Genomic DNA, 21,744 nt, shown 5'->3' on the forward strand with positions numbered 1-21,744 from the left:
AATATTGTCCTGACTAACTTTAATCAGCACCCTAACGCTTCCGATGGTAGAGTGAAAATCAATTACCCAGAGGAAAAAAAGAAAAATCAGCAATAAAAACAACAAGTTTCATTCGGATCAACCTCAACCACCCACCCACCCACCCTTGTATTGATGCAGAAAACAACTATGAAAACCACTGCTCAACAGCTCCAATACCCATCCAACAAAATTAATTTTCCCAGGAGGAAAATAACGTAACTAGCAGCAGCTTGCATTTCATTTTCAGACATAATAAAAACTAGAGAATCATCATACCCCACCCCACAGCCCCAATCCAACACATAATTCTCATTTAAAGCTAAGCAAATTACCTCATCCCTCCTGCCTTGCCTTTGTAGTGAAACCACCCCCCCCCCCCCCCCCCCCCCCCCCTTTTTTTTTTTTTCTGTTTCTTCAAGTCAGAAATCCTTTCCTGGTTGTTGAAACTAAGTATATTCACCCTCCATTGCTTTCCTCGTACTTCTTCTTCTTCTTCGTCGTCGTCTTCTACTGCACTGCATTGAAACAGTATAATAATAACAATAATAATCTCATTTCACCTCTCTATAGTTAGCATACCTTTTCTTTTTACTCACCCTTTAATGCTTGTATTAAGATTCTAGCTTCTAATCACTTACAGTCCTGTATTGCGATACCATTGGAGAGACTAAAAATGCCATTCGGATTAGTCTCCGCCTGGAACAAAAGGAGGAGGAGCAAATCAGAGGATCAGAATAGTCCCTGTATAAGCTTTGATCCATTTCTTGTTTTGGTTCGAATAATGTGCACTCATTGTAGTTCCATGATTTATGCGACTTCTCATTTTCAGGGACATACAAGCCTGTGGAGTTCTGGCAGATTGAATATGGAAATCCACCAGCTAAAAGAAGAAGCGCAACCACAGTGTTTACACTCAAAGAAATGGAGGAGGCAACGTGTTCCTTTAGCGAAGATAACCTTCTTGGGAAAGGAGGATTCGGTCGAGTATATAAAGGCACTCTAAAATCCGGGGAGGTATGTCCTAAACTATACGAGTAAGGAGCAAATTATTTTGCTTATTTTCTACTTCAAATAGTTCGGACAACCAAGATTTTGCATTATGTCTACATGTGCAAGAATCAAACCAACTAAACTAATGCGTAAAAAAAAACCCGAAGATTGAAATTGACTCGGCATTCACAGGTGGTTGCAATCAAGAAAATGGACCTACCACCTTTCAAGGAAGCCGAAGGGGAAAGGGAGTTTCGGGTAGAGGTAGACATCCTAAGCAGATTGGACCATCCGAATCTTGTAAACTTAATAGGCTATTGTGCTGACAGGAAGCAAAGGTTTCTTGTGTACGAATATATGCACAAGGGCAACCTTCAAGATCATTTAAATGGTTGGTCATTCTAACGACTAAAGTTGGGTTGGTATTTCTATGCTACAACACTTACTGATGATGTTTTAGGAATCGGAGAAGTCAAGATGGATTGGCCTCTAAGACTCAAGGTGGCTCTCGGAGCAGCAAGAGGACTTGCATACCTCCATTCTAGCTCAGATGTTGGGATTCCCATAGTTCATAGAGACTTCAAGTCCACCAATATTCTTCTTGACGACAACTATGATGCAAAGGTAAGAGATTAAGCCATTCATGATCAAACAAGTTTCACGCACATGCTTCTACATAACGAACACGACTTACTTTCATAAGCACATCAGAACTTATATGGAGAAAGCTATAAAGCAGATATCAGATTTTGGGCTAGCAAAGATAATGCCAGAAGGCCAGGAAACTTGTGTGACAGGAACAGTTCTAGGTACTTTTGGCTACTTCGACCCGGAGTATACCTTGGTAAATCTCTTTCCCCATACACACTGACCATATATGCATTTCACGATAAAGAAACAATAGTTAAAAAAAAAAAAAAAAAGGCATCTTACTACTCTTGAATATGACTTCCTAGAGGGACATACACCTGTTAGAGCTTTAAATGTTTGAAAAAATTAATGCACTTTCATTAATATCCGAGCACAGACTTCTATGAAGGGCTGAAGGCAGGCATTCCCTCTTGCATCATCCATTCATTCTAGAAATTCGATAAGATTAAGAGGATCCATTTCAATTACAATTTCATTAAATGGCAAGAGGGACTGAGCAATGGGTATGTCTACCATGTAACAGACAGGAAAACTCACACTACAGAGTGATGTCTACGCATTCGGAGTCGTCCTACTCGAACTTCTGACAGGAAGAAGAGCAGTGGACCTGAACCAGGGACCGAGTGATCAGAACTTAGTGCTTCAGGTAATGGCAAGATGACACCCTACAAAACCCTAAAATGCCATAGCATCAGTTTTATGAATTACAAATCCATCAGTGTATGCAAACATATTATATATATATATATATATATATGAAACTCCACAGGTTAAGAATATACTGAATGAAAAGAAGAAGTTGAAACGGGTGATTGATCCTGAGCTGAGACGGAGTTCATACACAATGGAGTCAATAGCTATGTTTGCAAACCTAGCATCACGCTGTGTCCGAACAGACAGTCAAGAGAGGCCCTCAATGATAGAATGCGTGAAAGAATTACAACTGATCCTCTGCATTAATACTAAAGGATTGGGGATGGCAATGCATACACTCAGGATGATTTGAGGCCCAGGTTTTGTTCGAAAATAAGAGAACAAGTTACAGAGTGGCCAAAGAAATGGGATTTTCAAATCAGAAGCTAATCTGAGAACATTCCCGGAGTTCAGTAGAGACAAGCACAACAGATTTCTCAGATAATTAATGTGTTAATGCGCACAACAGTCATATCAAATGGTAATGTGTTGATAAAATGCAAACAACATCAATTCAAAATCACACAGTTTTCAGACTATTGTGTGATAATACTTTATGATATTGTTTTGATTATCTGATAGTCTTTTGGCCACAAAATATCAGAGATAATCTACATAATTAATCAGTCAGCATAATTTAACTAATCATACTATATAATAAATTTATAAATATTCTCTGGTCCAACAAACTATAAAACAAGAATCTGAGAAAAAGTATACAATAGATTTTTTCTTCTGGGAAAATTGAAAAGAATAAGCATGCATCGGAGTAAGTGTGAATTTTGTTCTGAGCAACCCATAGTGAAAAAGAGCAAATCATCAATGATAACCTTACCCTTGTAAAAATATCACCAAATAATCATCCAGCCATTTTGTACAAAGACCTGCTCCTTGTGCGATAAGAAATATTCAATCAAGAAACTAAAAACCCATAAAAACCCCTCATATTATTTTAGATACTGTAATTTACCTCCCTCAATAGGATTTTTTCATCTTTCAAGAAAGTTTTTAGTATTGTCCCCCATTATGCAAGTGCCAGCAACAGAATGATGTACCAGTTGATTAGGTATGTTAGGGAAAAGATAAACAATTATAACAGCTGATAAAAAGGAACATCTGTATGGATGAGATAGGAACACTAAGTATCATTAAAACAATAACAATCAGGACATACAAATGACAGAATTTGTATAAATCAGCTTGAGGCTGACCTTCAAACTACATTTAGCTGCACAAGTTTTCACAAATTATATCAGGCGAACAAAAATGATAAATTTATGCAAAATGTGGGGAAATAAGTGCATTTGATTTCAGATAAGCAATCTTCCATTTTCTCCTGTGACAAATCTGTAAGGTAAAACTTAACCAAAGGGATGTTTTGCTTACTAATTTAGTATAGTGTACAACAACAGTTCACAGTTGGAGTATAGAAGATTGCAATATATAACAAGCTGTGTATAGGAGCATTTAAACATAATTCCATGCTTCTTTACCTCAAAACTCAGTGACTAGCTGCTGATCAATCAAGAAATCTCCTCCTCAATACCTGGTGCAGAAGTATCATTAGAGACAGGGAGTTCTTTGCACATCAAATGCCTACGCCTCTGTAATGTTAACAAGGTTAAGATGCTGTCCGTCTGAACAATTCTATAGCCTGCTTTCATGTACAGATTCAATGGACCTTCATCGATCATTCTGCAATGCAGATGGACATCTCTACACGAACTCATTTGTGAAATAAGTTCCTCACCTGCTCTCAGTAGATGCCAACCAATGCCTCTCCTAGAAAACAATTTTATAAAAAACTAAGATAGAATTAAGGATTGATAGCATTTATATATCCAAAATGTCTGGTTTTCAATCAACATAGTCACCCTCTGAGAGCTACTTTGTATCAAGAAAAAACATAACTGCACTGTCAAGTGTATACCCACAATACCAACTAGGAAGTTTACATTGGTTGTTAATTTAGAATGGAACATACTCTGTTACAAATTATCTGAAACTTTATTTACTTAAGAAAGAAGTTATTATCATTCATAGTATTTAGATAAAGACTTCAATCAATGTAAATGAATTGAGGGAGTCAGGTGGATTTGGGCAGAACATTTGGAACCAAGAATCATGTTTTCCTCTAAAACAAATGTATAGAAGCTCATCTTCCTTTGAATGAATTGAAGAATTTTTAAATTGGGAATTTACCCATTGATTTTTTAAGTCGGGAGATATGCATCCTTTGAATTATCCAAGTCCTTTGGGTACGATTGCATCAGTAGTTTGTAGTAGTCAAATAATTAGCGAGGACTTCATGTAATAGGTCACAACTCACAGCATCTCTCCAGATGCAGTCCAGAGTACCTAACTGGGTTCAAAAGTTCTGGTATTGTTAAATTGCTATTATGTCTGCATTCCAGCAAGCTTTACCTCATCCGCACCACATAAGATTCATAATACACCAAATAATCTATCACAGAGATGAATTCAGCTTTTATAGTGGAAGGGCGCCAAAAGATCACAAATTATCTCCACCCTTGAAAGTTGAACTGCTACAGAGTAAAGGATCATTTTAAGGAACACTTGAAGAAATAACACAGATTGCAAAAATAGAATTGGACATTATAGAAAACACAAGACTGGAAAAAACCATGGGATGACGAAGAAATTCACTAAAATAAATCAAAAAGTACGATATTACAATCTCACTTCTCATTTATAGAAGAGATGAGGAATTCTCTGCAAAAGAAATATACATCAAAGAAGAACAAATTCTAAAGAGAAAATAAACATCATGTAGAAGAAAAACTTCTTCCCATCAATTGAAAAGTTTGTCCATTTAAACAGCAGTTTTGACCAACTTTGACTTCATTTGTAGCCACACCTAAGGAGACTATGTTTCTCTAAAACTTCTAGGTGTGCCACATGTAGAGAAATAGAGGAAAAATAAAGTTATATTATTCCAAAAAAGAAAAGGGAAGAGTAAATATATATAGCAAATTAGAAAATCTATCATAACTAACTAAATCATGGTTATGGATAAGATATGGATATGGATATGAATTTAATAAATCCAACACTCCCCCTCAAGCTGGAGCATACAAATCATACGATCCAAGCTTGTTGCAGATAGATTGGGATCTAGGACCTCTCAGAGTTTTCATAAATATGTTTGCAAGTTGATCATCTGAAGGCATATATTTAGTATCCATATATCCGGATAATACTTTCTCTCGGATGAAATGACAATTTATTTCGATATGTTTCGTTCGTTTATGAAATATTGAATTTGATGCAATGTGTAGTGCCGCTTGGTTATCACACCATAACTTCATCTTCGTCAAATCACAGAACTTGAGTTCACAAAGTAATTTTTTAATCCAGAGAAGCTCACATGTAGCTAAAGCCATAGCACGATATTCAGCCTCAGCAGTAGAGCGCGCAACCACATCTTGTTTCTTACTTTTCCAAGATATCAAATTGCCTCCAATAAACACGCACTAACCCGAGGTAGAACGCCTATCGATTGGAGACCCCGCCCAATCAGCATCTGAATATCCAACGATTTCAGAATGACCATGATTTGTATAAAGTAATCCTTTTCCGGGAGACCCTCTAATATACCACAAAATACACATAAGTGTCTTCCAATGAGAGTCACATGGAGACTACATGAACTGACTCACTACACTTACTGCAAATGATATATATGGTCAGGTGATAGTGAGATAATTAAGTTTTCCAACCAGCCTTTTATATCGTCTAGCATCAATATCAGTCAATGGATCCCCTGTCCTGGAAGCAATTTTGTATTTGGATCCATAGAGGAATCCACAACCTTACATTCATTCATACCAGTTTCTTCTAACATATCAAGAACATACTTTCTCTGAGATACGATAACACCATTCTTTGATTGGACAACCTCAATTCCTGAGAAGTACCGTAGTGGTCCCAAGTCTTTAGTTTGGAAATGATTGTGTAAATGCTCCTTTAACTTTGTAATACCATCCATATCATCTCCAGTGATGACAATATCATCAACATAAACAATTAAGTAAACGCATCGCCCTTCTAAATTATGCTTGAAGAATAAGGTATGATCAGACGAACATTGAGTCATAAACCACGCCTGTGGGAACTGTTTTAAGCCATAGAGTGAACGACCAAAGCGAAATACAAGACCAGACTCCCCCTGAGCAACAAAACCAAGAGGTTGCTCCATATATACTTCTTCTTTAAGCTCACTATGCAAAAAGGCATTTTCAATGTCAAACTGATGAAGGAGCCAACCACACATTGCTGCCATTGAAAGAAAAAGGCGAACATAAGACATTTTGGCAACAAGAGAGAAAGTTTATGTATAATCCTCTCCGTACACTTGAGTAAAGCCTTTTACAACAAGTCGAGCTTTAAGTCGATCAATGCGACCATCAAATCCAACTTTGACTGCATAAACCCATCGGAAAGCTACGGGTGTCTTTCCTAGCGGTAACGAAACCAACTCCCAAGTATTGTTAGCATGCAAAACAGACATTTTCTTCATCATAGCCTGACACTACCCTGAATGACCCAAAGCCTCACCCCAAGAACGAGGAACAGTGATAGAGTCTAAAGCAATCACAACACTGCACATTGAAGGAGATAAACGGTTATCACTAAGAAAATTATAAATAGGATTCGGATTACGAGTGGACCGTGTACCTCGACGTGGGACGACAGGTGACTTAGGAGTCGCAACCGGGGAAGGCGATGGAACCGGAGATGAGTCATCAATAGGCGTAGGTGATGGTGGAGTAGTATATTATGACGCTGCCATGTATGGCGACTATAGACTTAAAGTGGAGGCTTATGAATTGGAACAACTGGAATAGGAGTCATAGGTATTGAGGATGAAGATGATGACACTGTAAAGTATGGTGATGACTCAAAGAACGTGACATTTGCACTAAGGTAATATCGACGAGTGAGAGGAGAATAACATCTATATCCTTTTTAAACTCAAGAGTACCCAAGGAAAAAACATTTGATGGATCGAGGACGTAATTTGTCCAATCCAGAAGAATGGTCATGAACAAAGCACGTACATCCAAATACACGGAGAGGTAAAGGGTACAAGGACACATTATTAGGCTGAAGACATGTTATGGGAATCTTATGTCCTAAGATGACAGATGGAAGACGATTGATGAGGAAACATGTAAGAATAGAATCAGCCCAAAAATGAGATGGGACATTATAATGTATGAGGAGAGTGCGAGCTGTTTCTACCATATGACAGTTTTTTAGCTCAGCCACTCCATTTTGTTGGGGAGTGGAAGGACACGATAACTGATGAATAATTCCCTCAGATGAGCCAAAATCACTGAATGAGTGAGAAAAATACTCTCTACCATTATCACTTCTTAAAACCTTGATAGATGTATGAAATTGCGTACGAAATTTCAGCACAAAACTTTTTAAATATGGAGAGTAATTCAGATCGATTTTTCATTAAATAAACCTAAGTACATTAAGAAAAATCATCAATAAACGTTACAAAATATTGAAAACCAAGGGTGGTATAATTTGGAGGCCTTCATTTCGAGCTTTAATCACTTGCCTTTCATATAATTAGTCTTTGTTGTCCGTCCTCCGGGTGTGAACGCAATTGAAGCTCATTTGAATTTGTAAGTATTTAATTACTTATATAAATAATATATTAAGCATTATTGCTATTGAAGTCATATACTAATATATTATAATTTATTTTTTTTAGATTCACACAAAAAAACGAAATAGATTGGAGCATAAGAGATTGAACGATTTAGTTTTCGTTCAATACAATCGAAAAATTGCGAATAGATTTCAAAAGAGGCGTGAGGAAGGAAAGAACTTCAATCTTTTGGTGTTGAAGGAATTTGAATAGGATAATGAGTGGGTTCTCGACACCAATGATATAGTTCATTCGGGAGAGGATCTTACATGGAGTCATGTTGATGAAGCTATGGGTGCATCGGCCAATCTTGAACGCCGCAATATTCCTATAAGGGGAAATATCGGAGATACATCGGGTTCATCAATACAATTATACTATAGACGTCCTAAGAAAGTGTCAACTTCGGCATTGATGGAGCAAGAATTAGACGATGAAGATGTATCATTAGATGATGACATTGATGATGATGATTTGGAAGATATTTCTAGTGGTAGTGGTGAACTTGAGCTCTTTGATTGTTGAAATTTGAGATGATAAAATTGGTGGTTTAGAAATTCATGGATAGTATTTTGTTTTATTTGATGATTGAAATTATATTTTTTATGGTATTATATTTCTTTTTATGATTTAAGGCACACAAAGTTTTGAAGATTAATAGGAAGTTGATAATGTATTATTTTTACGGATTTATGATATTTACAATTATATATATCTATTTAATTTTATACATAGTACGCCGCGTTCGCCATTTTGTCGCCATAGCGGTATGGCGGTCCCCTAGCGCCGCGCCGCAAAAGGGCGCCATGACAACCATGGTTGAAGTAGTACGACAAGGCCCCCAAATATCATAGTGAACTAGTGCAAAGGGCTCAGATGCTCGACTATCGACGCACTTGGGAAATGAAGTACGAGATTGCTTCCCAAGCGCACATGACTCATATGGTAACGAACATAATGACGAAAAATTAGAAAAATGACGCTTTAACTTAGACAAATTGGGATGACCTAATCGTTGGTGGAACAATTCGTGAGACTTAATAGTTGATATAAAAATGGTAGAAGTATTGCGAGGTGACTCGTTTAGGTAATATAGCCCATGAGACTCACGTCCGGTACCAATTGCACTTGATCAATTGCACTTGAATCTAGAACCCATGGACCAAGAGAAGTCTGAGAGACGCCAATGACAGGAGTATGGGTATCAAGTGAGTCGGCAGTACTGATGGAAGATGATTGCTGAGATGGAAATGCAGCATAATCTGCTCTACGTAAGGTAATACTGTCAGATGAATTTTCAGGCGAATCAGTAGCAACAACATTTGTCGAACGAGGGGGTTGTCCATGCAATTTGAAGCAACGTTCTCGTGTATGGCCCATCTTGTGACAATAACTACATTGTGGACGACGTCCACTACGATCTTGACTTCCTCACCCACCACGATTTTTATCACGATTACCGGAGCTAGGATTTTGAGACACCAAGGCTGAACTATCAGGAGTGTTAGTAGATGGGGTAGCCACAAGGGTGTTGTTGCTAGTGGAGAGTCGTACTAGTCGAAACAAGAACATCCGGCGTGGTTATAGTGGCACCTCTTAATATCTGGTCTCGAACATGATCAATTTTAGGCTTAAGGTGAACAAGCGCTAATACGGCAAAGAATTTGTCCCAAGCAGCCTCAGGATTTGCAGAACCGGTAGAAATTAGAGAACGAAACTCTTGTCGAATAGCTTTCAGTTTACTCACATAAGTGGAAAGATCAAGCATGTGATGTTTAAGTAAAACAAGACTGGAGACAACATCATAGTAGCGTTGAATATCATTGTTGTAAATGGAAGCAGCTTTATTCCAAATTTCATAGCATGTCTCAAATGACTGATACGTATGAAGTATAGTTGGATCCAAGGAATTCCACAGTAAGGCACATAACTGGGCATCAACTTTTGCCCATTCAGATCGAAGTTTTCTTTAATTTATGACTCTCTCTCTGCAAGGTGGTCAGATTGCCCTTGTCCTTTAAACCAAAGACGTATAGATGCGGCCCATGACTTATAATTAGATGCACCTCGTAATTTATCGGTAGTAATAGGTTGAACATTTTAAATTTTAAATGAATCAGCCATAGAAACAGCACCAAAAAAGGTCCCTGAGAAAAAATTCGGTGGACAGGCGGCGGCGCGTGGCGGCGGCGGCACGTGTGTCTCACGCGTGACGGCGGAGGAAGGCGATGCTACCCGAGGTGTTTTTCAAGAGAGGAACGCACCGGTGAAGCGCGTGTCTAAAAAATAACTCAAATTGAAGTAAAAGAGAAAAAACTAAGGTTTTGGTATATTTAGGGTTTAAGAGGAGGTGGCTGCTGGAAGTAGCGGCGGTGACGGAAAACTAAGCCCTAAGTTTACCTAAACCCTAGTTGGCTCTGATACCATGTAGAGAAATAGAGGGAAAATAAAGTTATATTATTCCAAAAAAGAAAAGGGAAGAGTACATATATATATATATATAGCAAATTAGAAAATCTATCCTAATTAACTAAATCATGATTATGGATAAGAAATGGATATGGATATAGATATGAATTTAATAAATCCAACACCACACATAATAGGCTCTTGGCTCTCGGTAATATCTCAAGCAATGGAAAATATAAAAACTGAAGCATATTTTCCAACAATCTCCATCTTGCCAAAATTTGGTTCACCAAAACAAATTATTCATCATCACTAAAGCCCCAACATGCTCTCAAACATTGTGCAAATTAACATATCCCGTCAATGTTGAAACTTGGCATGAGATAGTGGTTTAGTTGACATATCCGCAGGATTCTCTGAAGTGTGGATTTTGCTCGCTTGAATTTCAACTATACCTATATCCCAAATAAAATGATGTTTGATGGCAATATGTTTGGTCTACCCATGATAGCAATTATTCTTAGTCAAATTAATCACTTTGGCTGTCACAAAATACCCTAAGTACTTCATGTTCAATGCCAAGCTCTGAGACCAAACCTCAAATCCAAACAGCCTCTTTAACATCTTTTGTGGTTGCTATATATACAGCTTCTGTCATAGACAAAGCTGCAATTGATTTAAGCCATGACTCCAATCAATAGCACATCCACATAAAGTAAACAAATAACTAGGAAAAGAGCATCCATCCAAATTACCACCATAATCAGAATCAACAAAACAATTCATACCAATGAAATCTGATTTCTTCCAATAAAATAACTAAAGCAAGATGCAGCATACCTTTCAAATATTGCAATATACACTTATCAATGTTCCAATGAGCCATCCCCGAATTATACATAGAACGGCTCACAACAGTAGCAAAATATGCCAAAATTGGAATAGTGCATGCCATTGTAGGCATAAAATTACCACTAGCAATAAAAATAAAAACATCGGCCATACATTTACGTCATCCTTGAACTTTGGACAATCACCTCCAGATAATTTGAAATGTACACCTAATGGAGTGGCAATGGGTTTCAATTATCCATGTTGAAGCGACTAAGAACCTTTTCCATGTATGAACTTTGCGAAAAAAATAATTTTCCAGTATGACAAATTTCCATCCCAAAATCTTCTGAGCCCCACCCAATTACTTCATATTGATTTCACAGCTTAACTGGCCTTTGATTTAGGAATCAATGGCATGTTGTAAAAGGCAATAAACATGTCGTCAACATAATGCAGTAAGTACAAAAGAATTATCTGAAAACTTCTTAAAATAAATGCAATCATATTGACTGCAAGAATACCCATGTTTGATCATGAAAGAGTCAAACCTTTTGTACCAACGTCTCAGTGTTTGTTTCAAGCTATAAAGAGATTTCTCTAGTTTATAAGCCAAATACTCTTTTCCAAACAAAAACAAATACTTTCAGTTGCTCCATGTAAATTTCTTCAAGTTCATGGAAAGCCTATTAACATGAGTTGCTCCAAAATCTAATCAAATTGAGCTACTAAACCAAATAAGACACATTGATGTTTGTTGCACAATTGGTGCAAGAAATCTCATTGAAATCAATGCTTTCGCGTTGATTAAATCCCTTAACCAATCACGCTTTAAATCGAGGTCTTTCAACCCTTGAAGTGCCTCTCTTCTTCTTGAAGATCCACTTACCTCCTAATAGACATCTGCCACTCGGAAAGTCACAAGATCTCATGTTTTATTCTTATAGAGCCATCATCACTTCATTTATTGCCACCATCTACTTAGACAATCAGCATTGTTAGAAATTTTGAGGGAAAATAATGAGATTGTCTTATTGATCATCAAAATAAGAAGCCTATATATAGGCAATACAAAACAAGACTCGATAAACTCAAATCTAAATAATCTAATTTATGAATAAAATCAAATCTAGATATAAATCTAAAACTGAATATTTAAAATATCTCAACATCCCCTCAAACTAAAAAAAAAAAAACATAAATAAAATTAGCAGTTGACTCTCCACCTACCAGAGTCGAAAACAAGATGACTATCCACCGGAGCCGAAAACGACATGACTCCACCGGAGCCGAAGCCGAAAACGACATGACTCTCCACCGGAGCCGAAAACAACATGACTCTCCACCGGAGCCGAAAACGACATGATTCCACCGGAGCCGAAAACGATATGACTCCACCGGAGCTGAAAACGACATGACTCCATCGGAACTGAAAACGACATGACTCTACCGGAGCCGAAAACGACATGCACCAGAGCCGAAAACAATATGACTCTCCATCAGTGCCAAAAGCGATATGAATCCACCAAAGCTGAAAACGAGATGACTCTACCGGAGCTGAAAACGAGATGACTCCACCGGAGCCGAAAACGACATGACTCTCTACTGGAGTAAAAAACGACGGGAGTACTCTCCACAAGGTCGGAAATAACGGGACTCTCATTGTAATCAGAAACATGACTCTGGAGAAACAAAGCAGATGGATCGCAGAATCGCAGACAAATTTCAAATTGCACGCAAAAACAAACAGGCAGCTAACAGATGACAGATCGCAGACGAGAAAAATTTGCAAAAAGACAGCCTTGCAAAGGCATGATCTCAGAATCACAAGATCATCTCAAAGTCACAAGACCATCTCAAAATCACAATACCTTCCGGTACAATTCAGGTTGAATGTACCCGAAGAAACACGGGTTGGTAGGCTATATCTACTGCATGAGAAAAATAGACTCTAATACCATGTTAGAAATTTTAGGGAAAAATAATGAGATTGTCTTATTGATCATCAAAATAAGGAGTCTATATATAAGGCAATACAAAACAGACTCAATAGATTCAAATCTAAATAATCTAATCTATGAATAAGATCAAATCTAGATATAAATTTACTAAATCTAAAACTCAATATTTAAAATATCTCAACAAGTATAAGCAATAGCATTAGAGTAACTACCAAGTTCATCAGCTTCCTCTATTTTTTGTGCAACAAAAAGTGCACATGTCATCACAAACTATTCATAATATCTAGATATTTGTTCAATGTTTCTTCTTGAATGATCTCTAGCAATAGAAAGACTAACTTGTTAAGTGGTATTTGAACATCAATTGGCTAGTGGAAAGATGAAATTAGTTAAAGAGGTGTTACATCCCCTTCAACCTTCTTAACAATTGAATGTTGTTGGCGTAAACAATAGCCTTTTATTCTAATGAATATCCAAAAAAGAGTTCTTTCAAATGGCTCCAAAAAATGAATGTCCATATTATTGACAATAGTAATCTAATCGATCTACTTAAACTCCACTCAATCCCCCATTTAAAAACACAATATGCTCATTACACCCCTAAGAATCTATACCCTGCTAGACCGTTGACTAGTTATCTCAACTATGGTACTGTAACGGGTCAACTCTGATATCATTTGTAACACCCCGGTCGATTGTCACCCTCTCTTTGCAAGCCAAGCATGTTGTAAGATCGTAGACTTACCAACGAGTTTTTTAGGGAGTCCACTTAAAAAAGAAAAAAAAAAAAAAAAAAAAAAACCTCTAAAGTTAAGCCTGTTTGATGACAACTTAGGAGGTTTCTCAAAGTGCACATGAGTGAATTAAGCGTGCTATTAGGATTTATGTTGATATGTAATGCCAACCTACGATCCTACAACTTGTCATGTCGATCTTTAGGGCATCCTACAATCCTACAACATGTCTGGCTTGAAAAGAGAGATAACGGAGTGGAGTGCTACAACCTATCCAAACTTCAACTTAAATTTTGAAGTCAAGATCCAAGCATGGTGATTAATTCACCAGATAACAGTGTTGAAACAACTTCAACATTTAAAACTCAGCAATGCCATAACCTAGCATTATAGGGCATGCAACGAATTCTCTCCAAAATAGTCTTGTAAACTCATTCTATAATATCATTCTGTTGTGGTTTCCTTAAAAGTGTCCTAAGCTTCATCCTTATGCTTTAAGAAATATATACCTTGGGCTTCAAGGAACAGTCGTGAATCAGTGTCATCATTATATCATTTCCCAGTATAATGGAATTCTAGACGGCGCCCATGCATTCAAATGTATATAATCATAGATACCACATGTGTTGTTAGTTGTTGTAGAGAAGTTGACCCTTTTTGGCTTACCAAATATACAATGCACCTACAATTACAATTTATTTATCCCTTTGATCATCAAGAAATCCCTTAGGACTTATTACTTTCAAACCTTTTTTAGTAAGGATAATGATGCAATAGTTGTAATTGAATTTGCCATTCTGGAACCTTGTTGAACATATGGACTCCCTACATGATTTGCTTCCAAAATAGTCAGGCTCCTGTGGAGAGTTTAAAAACACCACCTCGGAAGAACACCTATACCCAAGAAATTCAAAAGTACCTAGAGAAGTTAAATTACTCTTTAACACGAGGAACATATCTCACATTCATTAGAACCCAAATGATTCCATCATGAGTTTTTATTTGGACAGAACCAATGCCATAAATGCAACATTGAGCATCATTCTCCATTGGAACCAAACAATCATTGGTAGCTTTCAATGATATAAAGCAATCTTGATTGGGACAAATATGGAATGTGCAGCCTAGATCCATTGTCCACTCACTCTTTGACCCTTCTTCGGAAGTCATAGAAAAAATGTGCTCCTTATTTGAATCGGAATTGACAGCAGCTACTTCTATTGGGTTCTTACACTTTCCCCTTTTCTTCTTTCTTGTTTTTCATCTTATAACAATCAAACAATCACATGTCTGGCCTTTTCACAATAATGACAGATTATATTCGACTCATGTTCCCCTAAGTCGGAACGTGACTTCTTATCTCCAACACCTCTCTGAAAATTCATTCCAAGAACAACTAACCCTCTGCCTCACCATCAACACAAACATCACGATCAACACATATTTGACTTAACCTCATCAAAAGACAAAGTATCAGAATTGCCATAAAGCATAATTTCCCTAAACTGGTTGTACAAAAGAGGCAATGACTAATGAGACAATCAAACAGCTTTATCTTTATCATCAATTCTAACCTAAAGATTCTCTAAAATCGAATTAAACTCATTCAAATAAGATTGAATGGGGAAACCTCCAGACAGATGCATGGCATGGAGGCATTCCTTCATACAAAGATTGTTGGCAAGTAACTTTATCTTGTATAGAGATTCCAAATTATTCCACAATCCAGCCAATGTTTTCTAACCACACACAGAACTTCATTGGACAACATTAGTTGAATAGTTGTCTATGCCTTTTCATCCAAAATCATCCTAGTCTCCATCGGACATAATATTTGGTTTCCTACTTTTCCTTTCCAAAGCCTTCTTCGAGACCCATTATAAACTAGAGTGCCTACATTTAAATTCCTAGGTAATAAAAGATTTCCTACCATCGAACTTCTCTATCTCAAAACTTGTAAACTACATCTTTAATTGTAGAAGCCTTACAGATTTAAGGAAATTCTGAACGAACCAACAGTCGAAGAAATAATACAAATTATAAAAAAAAAAATTAGACACCTGGAAAACACAAGATTGGGAAAAACTACGCAAAAAAATTCAATAACGTAAAAGTGATTATAGCAATCAACAAACTGCAGGAACATACAAAGTAGAATATCATCAAATCAACGGAATTTAGATGGCATACCTTCGAAGAGGCTTCGTCACAGCCATGTTGCAAATGTATGGTGAACTTTTAGGCGGAGTGGGAGTGGGAGGATTCGCGTTGGCACCCTGTCGATTAAAAGTCAATTCCACAGTCCCTGCCAGCTCAAAATCTTCCTCCCCATTTTCCCGATAAATCCCTAGGAGTGTAGCATTGTGAGGCATTTTCTCCCTCCTCTCAATCAGGTAATTCCTAATCAGGAACTCCAGAAGTTTTACATAACCCGCCGCAATCATCATCGATTCAGCAAAAGACTCTGCCAACAAGGTCACAGCCAAGTCCATTTCCTCTTCCCTCATTACCCGAATCCAAAGAAATCCTGACTCCAATTCCTGATGGTGGCTGAATTTCCCGAGAAATTCAAGCTTTTCTACATCCTCGTTGGTCAGAAAACGTCCCGTTCGAAACTGGTTTTGGGGCGGCGACGTGGAAGATGAAGATGAAGAGGAAGAGGAAGAGGGGGAAGCAGCTGAAAGGGGTGCGGAGTGATTGCAGTGGGTGCGCTTGGGGAATCTGATGAAGAACTGGCGGTGGTCTACGGCGGAGAGTGGCGGCAAGTGGCGGGGACCGTGGTGGTGGTGGGTGTGCGGGGGAATGGAGACGGAAATTGTTCTCGCCATGGATGGATCGGGATTGGAAGGAACGAAATGAATTAAGGATTCCAAATTCTTACAAGATAATTTGACTGCTGGACAGCTCCGCTCCCTCCCTTCCGTTGGATTTGGTTCGACCTGGCCATGGCCATGGTCCATTCCCGTCGCTTGAATATCCTCTTTCATGACCCGACTCGTTATTACCGTATTCATATCCAAAATAATTGTGGTTATATTGGATTAGATTGGCTTAAATAAACTTTAAATTGAATTAATATATCAGCTTATTATTAAATTAAAATAATTTCAAATATATCAATGTAAATAGTAAGATAACACACTTTCATTCATTTTGTTACTATATATTTTCTCTCATAAAACATCAAATTAAATTCTAACTTTTTTATTTTTTTTTATTTTTATTTTTTATCTTTTACCTGGCTGGTTAGCTCTGAATCAGCTCTTAATGGGACGGGTTCGGATCTAACAAATATGATTCGAGACGGGTTATGGATTTTAGGTTTTAAACCCGAGCGGATTCGGTGTGAGTTATGGGTTTTATTAAAAATATGTCCCATTCCGGACCCGAACTTGAATATTTTGATAATTATTAGAATTAATATATATATTTAAAATTTGTGTCCATGTTTGTTTCATCCTCAATTCTCTTCACAATCGATATTACTGGCATGGCATCGCCTGCTACCGACCACCATCACTGCGGATATTCGCTAACATTTGATTTTTTGCTTTTGGAACTAAAATTTTGTCTCGCTCGTCAACCGCCATCATTGCAGAACACCGTCAACTTTTGATTGTTCTTATTTTTTAAACTAATTTTTTTTAACTTTAACAATTACTTTTTTTAAGTATTAAATTATTAAAAGAATTATATTATAGTATTTAAATAAAAAAAACAAAACGAGTTTGCCCCGAACCCGGAGTGTTTGGGACAGGGCGGGTCTTGGGGCGGGCTGAAGCGGGGCGGGACGGGTCTTGGGGCCTAATATTTTCTAACGAGACGGGTTCTGAGGCTTGCAAAACCCGTCCCAATAGTGCTAGTGGGAATCGAACCCAGAATCAAATTGGGGTAAAATAAGATATTTATCAATTCATAACGGCCGGTTTATTGACCTATCATGCCAGATACAAACTGAAGATTTTGGACCTGATTTTTAATTGCCAAACAAAGTTTTTTGTGCCTGGATCGAATTTTTGAACCATGTCTATTTTTGTCACATTTGATTTACAATGTGAAACTTTACCCCTGATTGCCCTTTCATGAACATTTCTCAAACAAGATACATATTTTTTTTTAGTAATTTCACAGTTTGATATAGTAACTTTAACATAATTTATTTCAATAAAAGTAGTATTTATAGCTAGAGGCTGACATCAGATCAAATATTCCTTGTTTAAATAGTTCGACCTAGATACCCAAAATATTGAATACTTTTTTTTTTTCTGAATATTCAGTATCTTTGAGTTTTTGTATTTAATTTTTTTTTTAGTATTAATACAAAATTTATATGCATATAAAATATCAGTGCTAAATAATTTTCAAGTTTTATTTAATTTTTAACTATAAATAACTAAAAGAATAGCAAATAATATAAATAAATATTATCCTGCAATTATAAATTTACAATATCTACATTATTCTATTATCTATGTTCTATGTTATCAGTACTATCATGCATATACAATCTACAATGTTGTTTTATATATTATTATTATTTTACTATACAAACTTGTTTTTTAGAAACTTACTGTTTTTTTTTTTTTTTTTGGTAAAAATATATGTGTTTACTTGAGTAATTTTCATCGTGATTTTATTATTTCAATATTTTTTACTTCAAAATATAAAATCAAACACTTATTTTTTATTTATTATATTACACTAAAATTTATTTTTACATTCAAAACATAACATCAAATAACTATTTCAATTCAAAATTTTATTATTCAAAACCAAAACTCAAAATAAAAATCTCACAAATAATATATTGAATACAAACATTGTTCTTAAACCCAAATTTCATTATTCTTGGAATGACTCAAATTGAATCCATAGCCTATGGGAAAAGAAAATCTTGCCAAAAGGAAGTCCAATAAAGCCACGAGTCAAAGAGAACGGATCGAAAAATAGTTTTTCTTTATTGAAATGAAATCAACTCTGAAAACACATAACAATCAAAGAAGATATGACATTCCTTACAAAACAACGAATTTAATAAACTCATATTAAAATAAGGTTATAGCAAAGAGTCCAAGATATTAAAGATCCATTAATGTGAAAGTAACATAGTAGCGACTCTTGTAAAAAAATATTTTGAAACCTATCCACACGTGAAAATGGAATTATGGAGATAATTGATAAATAAGGATTTATACCATTTTAGAATAAAAGTAACATATACACAAAATGATAAACACAATCAGAAACATCTAAAACAATTTTTAACGTTTTGTTTTTCTTATTTTTTTTATTTTATTTTACTGGATATATCCACACATAGACAGATAAAATAGAATTGTGAAAATACTTGATGAATAGATAAATTTCCTATTTTTAAATAAAAATAACAAGTACACAAAATGAAAAATAAGTTAGAAACATTTCAAATAATTCCTACCATTTTTTTCTTGCTTTTCACTATATTCTCTTGCATTTTTTAAAAAAAATTCATTTTCAATTTATATTCTTCTATGCATTTTTATGATATTATTTACATTTAAGTTAATTTAAAATTTTAATATTCCTTTAAAACTTAATCTATTCAATTTTTTCATATAAATTTTAAAATATTAATATTTTATATGTATATTATTGTAAAATATAATATGTATTTTTTAATCTCATAAAAATATAATTATAAATATCATACATTGTATATTGAAAATATTTATAATCTATTATTTTATTGATACTACTATTATTCAAAGGAACAGTTTATATCTATTTTTAAAACTATTTATCAATATTACGTGTATATAAAAAGTTATCAAATTAAATATTTAATTTTTTATTATTTAAAAAAAATCTATTTAAATTGAGCTAACTATTTAAATTATAATATTTTTATTTTAAATTAAAATCTGTATACCCAATCAAGTATTTGATATTACTTTTCATATTCAATATTTGGTTTGATTTTTTGACGAGATGTCTTAAACTCAAATATATATATATATATATATATAATATTTAAAAACATTGACCTAATTAAATCGAACTCAATTGGATAGCTTTTTCAATTCTATCCTTTTCTATAACCTAATTTTCTCTCCACTTTTAGAATTAATTATATGATGTTTGCATCATTCCTCAATTATGTCTATATATTCTAATCTTGTATTTATATGAAATATTTCATCTAAAGTTTTTCAAATAGGATAATTAGTCATTTCCAATCATTGTAGCTTTGAAAATGAACCCTCTACTCTTTTTTTTATCACTAAAATCTAATTAAATCTTGTTTTCCCTCAATAAAATATTTTCAAGAAACCTACTCTAAGTCTCTAATGATGTTGAATATAATTTAATCCGATCTAAATTAATTTTTATTTTGGCATCTAAAGGAGTTTTATGGTAAAAATATTATTATCAATTATATAAATCAATATTTAATCAATTTCACATTGATCACAATCAATTATTCACATCTTTTTACTCTTTATTCTTAAACACAACCTACATAAATAAAAAAATAAAAAAAATAAAAAAAATAAAAACTAGATCTAACACTCAATATCTCTATTATCAGTTATGTAATTCAATATATTAATATATTTCACACCTCAATCAACTATATACATCTTTCTACTATTATTATTAAATACAACCTACATAAGTAAAACAAATAAAAATAAAAATATCTAGATAAAAAACTCAACACCCCTATATGCTAAATTGTCTTATATAGTTATAAATATAAAAAATAAAAAAAAAAATGAAATTGTTATGCATGATTTATTAAATATGTCATTTTATCAATCTAAAAATTAGGAATGATAAAATACTAGTGCAATCTTCAATATGAATTAATTTTAAAATTATCTTCAAATTGATCAGGTATAAATAGCCAATTATATTTATATATATATATATATATATGATGACTTACTGATAGCAACCTTTTATTTGAGAAGTTTAGTCATTTTTATTTTTATTGTAAATCAGTTTTTAAGATGATTTTTACAAATATCTTTTATTTATATATATATATATATATAAGTATATCCTATTTTGTTATGTATTTATATTTTAATTGAAAGTATAGAAAATTATATTTTTATTGATATTTATACTTAATTTGTTATATGTGATTATACTAAAATTGATATATATGAAAAATAGAATAATTCTGAAGATTAATTCTTTTATTTATTATATTCAATCAAATAATACTCTCTTTGTCTCATCTAAGTAGGTTATTTGGAATTTTATTGTAAATTAAAAATAATAATATTTTATTAGTTAGTGGAAGTGTGAGATAGTTTTGATATTTTTTTCCTTGGTACTTTATGGATAAATAAATTATTTGTATAATGGTATGTGTGTAATTTATGTAAAAGTTAAAAGATATTTATTATTAGTGTATAATTAGTTTTACTATAATAAAAATATATATACTATTATTTTAGTAGGATGAACAAAAATAATAAGAAAAAATATACTTTCAGTTGGAACGAATGGAGTATTAAATATTTTTATCTATATATTTCATATAATATTGTTTGATGATATAAAAAAATAGTTTATTAACAATATTTAAAGATTTTTATCATATGTTTTTATGAAAAAATAAAAATTAAATTAAATTAAAATCGTCAATATAATATTTAAAAGATTAATATAAAATATTGTTGTAAAATAAATATGTAAAAAAATAATAAAATACTGGATGATATTTTTAATTTATAAAATTATAGTATAAATATTGTGGCTAATCCCATCAAAA

At 34.3% G+C, this 21,744-nt stretch overlaps 2 protein-coding genes across 3 annotated transcripts; one reads left to right on the top strand and one right to left on the bottom strand.

The window, feature by feature from the left end:
- Positions 1-523: 523 nt before the first annotated feature.
- LOC127261794 (probable serine/threonine-protein kinase PBL28) lies at positions 524-2,953 on the top strand. Of its 2 annotated transcripts, none has more exons than XM_051290196.1 (7): positions 524-818; positions 851-1,035; positions 1,204-1,402; positions 1,472-1,635; positions 1,751-1,855; positions 2,186-2,308; positions 2,432-2,953. In XM_051290196.1, exons 1-7 carry the CDS (start codon positions 695-697, stop codon positions 2,666-2,668), a joined length of 1,137 nt encoding a protein of 378 aa, XP_051146153.1. In that variant the 5' UTR covers positions 524-694; the 3' UTR covers positions 2,669-2,953. The 2 variants fall into 2 exon arrangements, with proteins under 2 accessions (XP_051146153.1, XP_051146152.1); XM_051290195.1 differs by having other exon boundaries at positions 525-764.
- A 763-nt stretch (positions 2,954-3,716) lies between these two features.
- On the bottom strand, positions 3,717-16,966 carry LOC127261795 (uncharacterized). The gene is made up of 2 exons (XM_051290197.1): positions 16,170-16,966; positions 3,717-4,137 (listed from the first exon to the last, which is right to left on the bottom strand). The coding sequence occupies exons 1-2, from the start codon at positions 16,964-16,966 to the stop codon at positions 3,879-3,881; spliced, it is 1,056 nt and encodes a 351-aa protein (XP_051146154.1). The 3' UTR covers positions 3,717-3,878.
- Positions 16,967-21,744: the final 4,778 nt, after the last annotated feature.

Source organism: Andrographis paniculata, unplaced genomic scaffold (genome assembly GCF_009805555.1).
Source record: "Andrographis paniculata isolate CXL003 unplaced genomic scaffold, ASM980555v1 Contig64END, whole genome shotgun sequence".
Taxonomy (NCBI): Eukaryota; Viridiplantae; Streptophyta; class Magnoliopsida; order Lamiales; family Acanthaceae; genus Andrographis; species Andrographis paniculata.

Excerpts from the sequence above, each read along its gene's own strand:
- LOC127261794 (XM_051290196.1), top strand. The coding sequence starts at position 695 with ATGCCATTCGGATTAGTCTCCGCCTGGAACAAAAGGAGGAGGAGCAAA. Across the intron at positions 1,403-1,471 it reads CCTTCAAGATCATTTAAATG|GAATCGGAGAAGTCAAGATG; the intron begins GTTGGTCATTCT and ends ATGATGTTTTAG. Across the intron at positions 1,636-1,750 it reads ACGACAACTATGATGCAAAG|ATATCAGATTTTGGGCTAGC; the intron begins GTAAGAGATTAA and ends GCTATAAAGCAG.
- LOC127261795 (XM_051290197.1), bottom strand. The coding sequence starts at position 16,966 with ATGAAAGAGGATATTCAAGCGACGGGAATGGACCATGGCCATGGCCAG. Across the intron at positions 4,138-16,169 it reads GTGACGAAGCCTCTTCGAAG|GAGAGGCATTGGTTGGCATC; the intron begins GTATGCCATCTA and ends ATTGTTTTCTAG.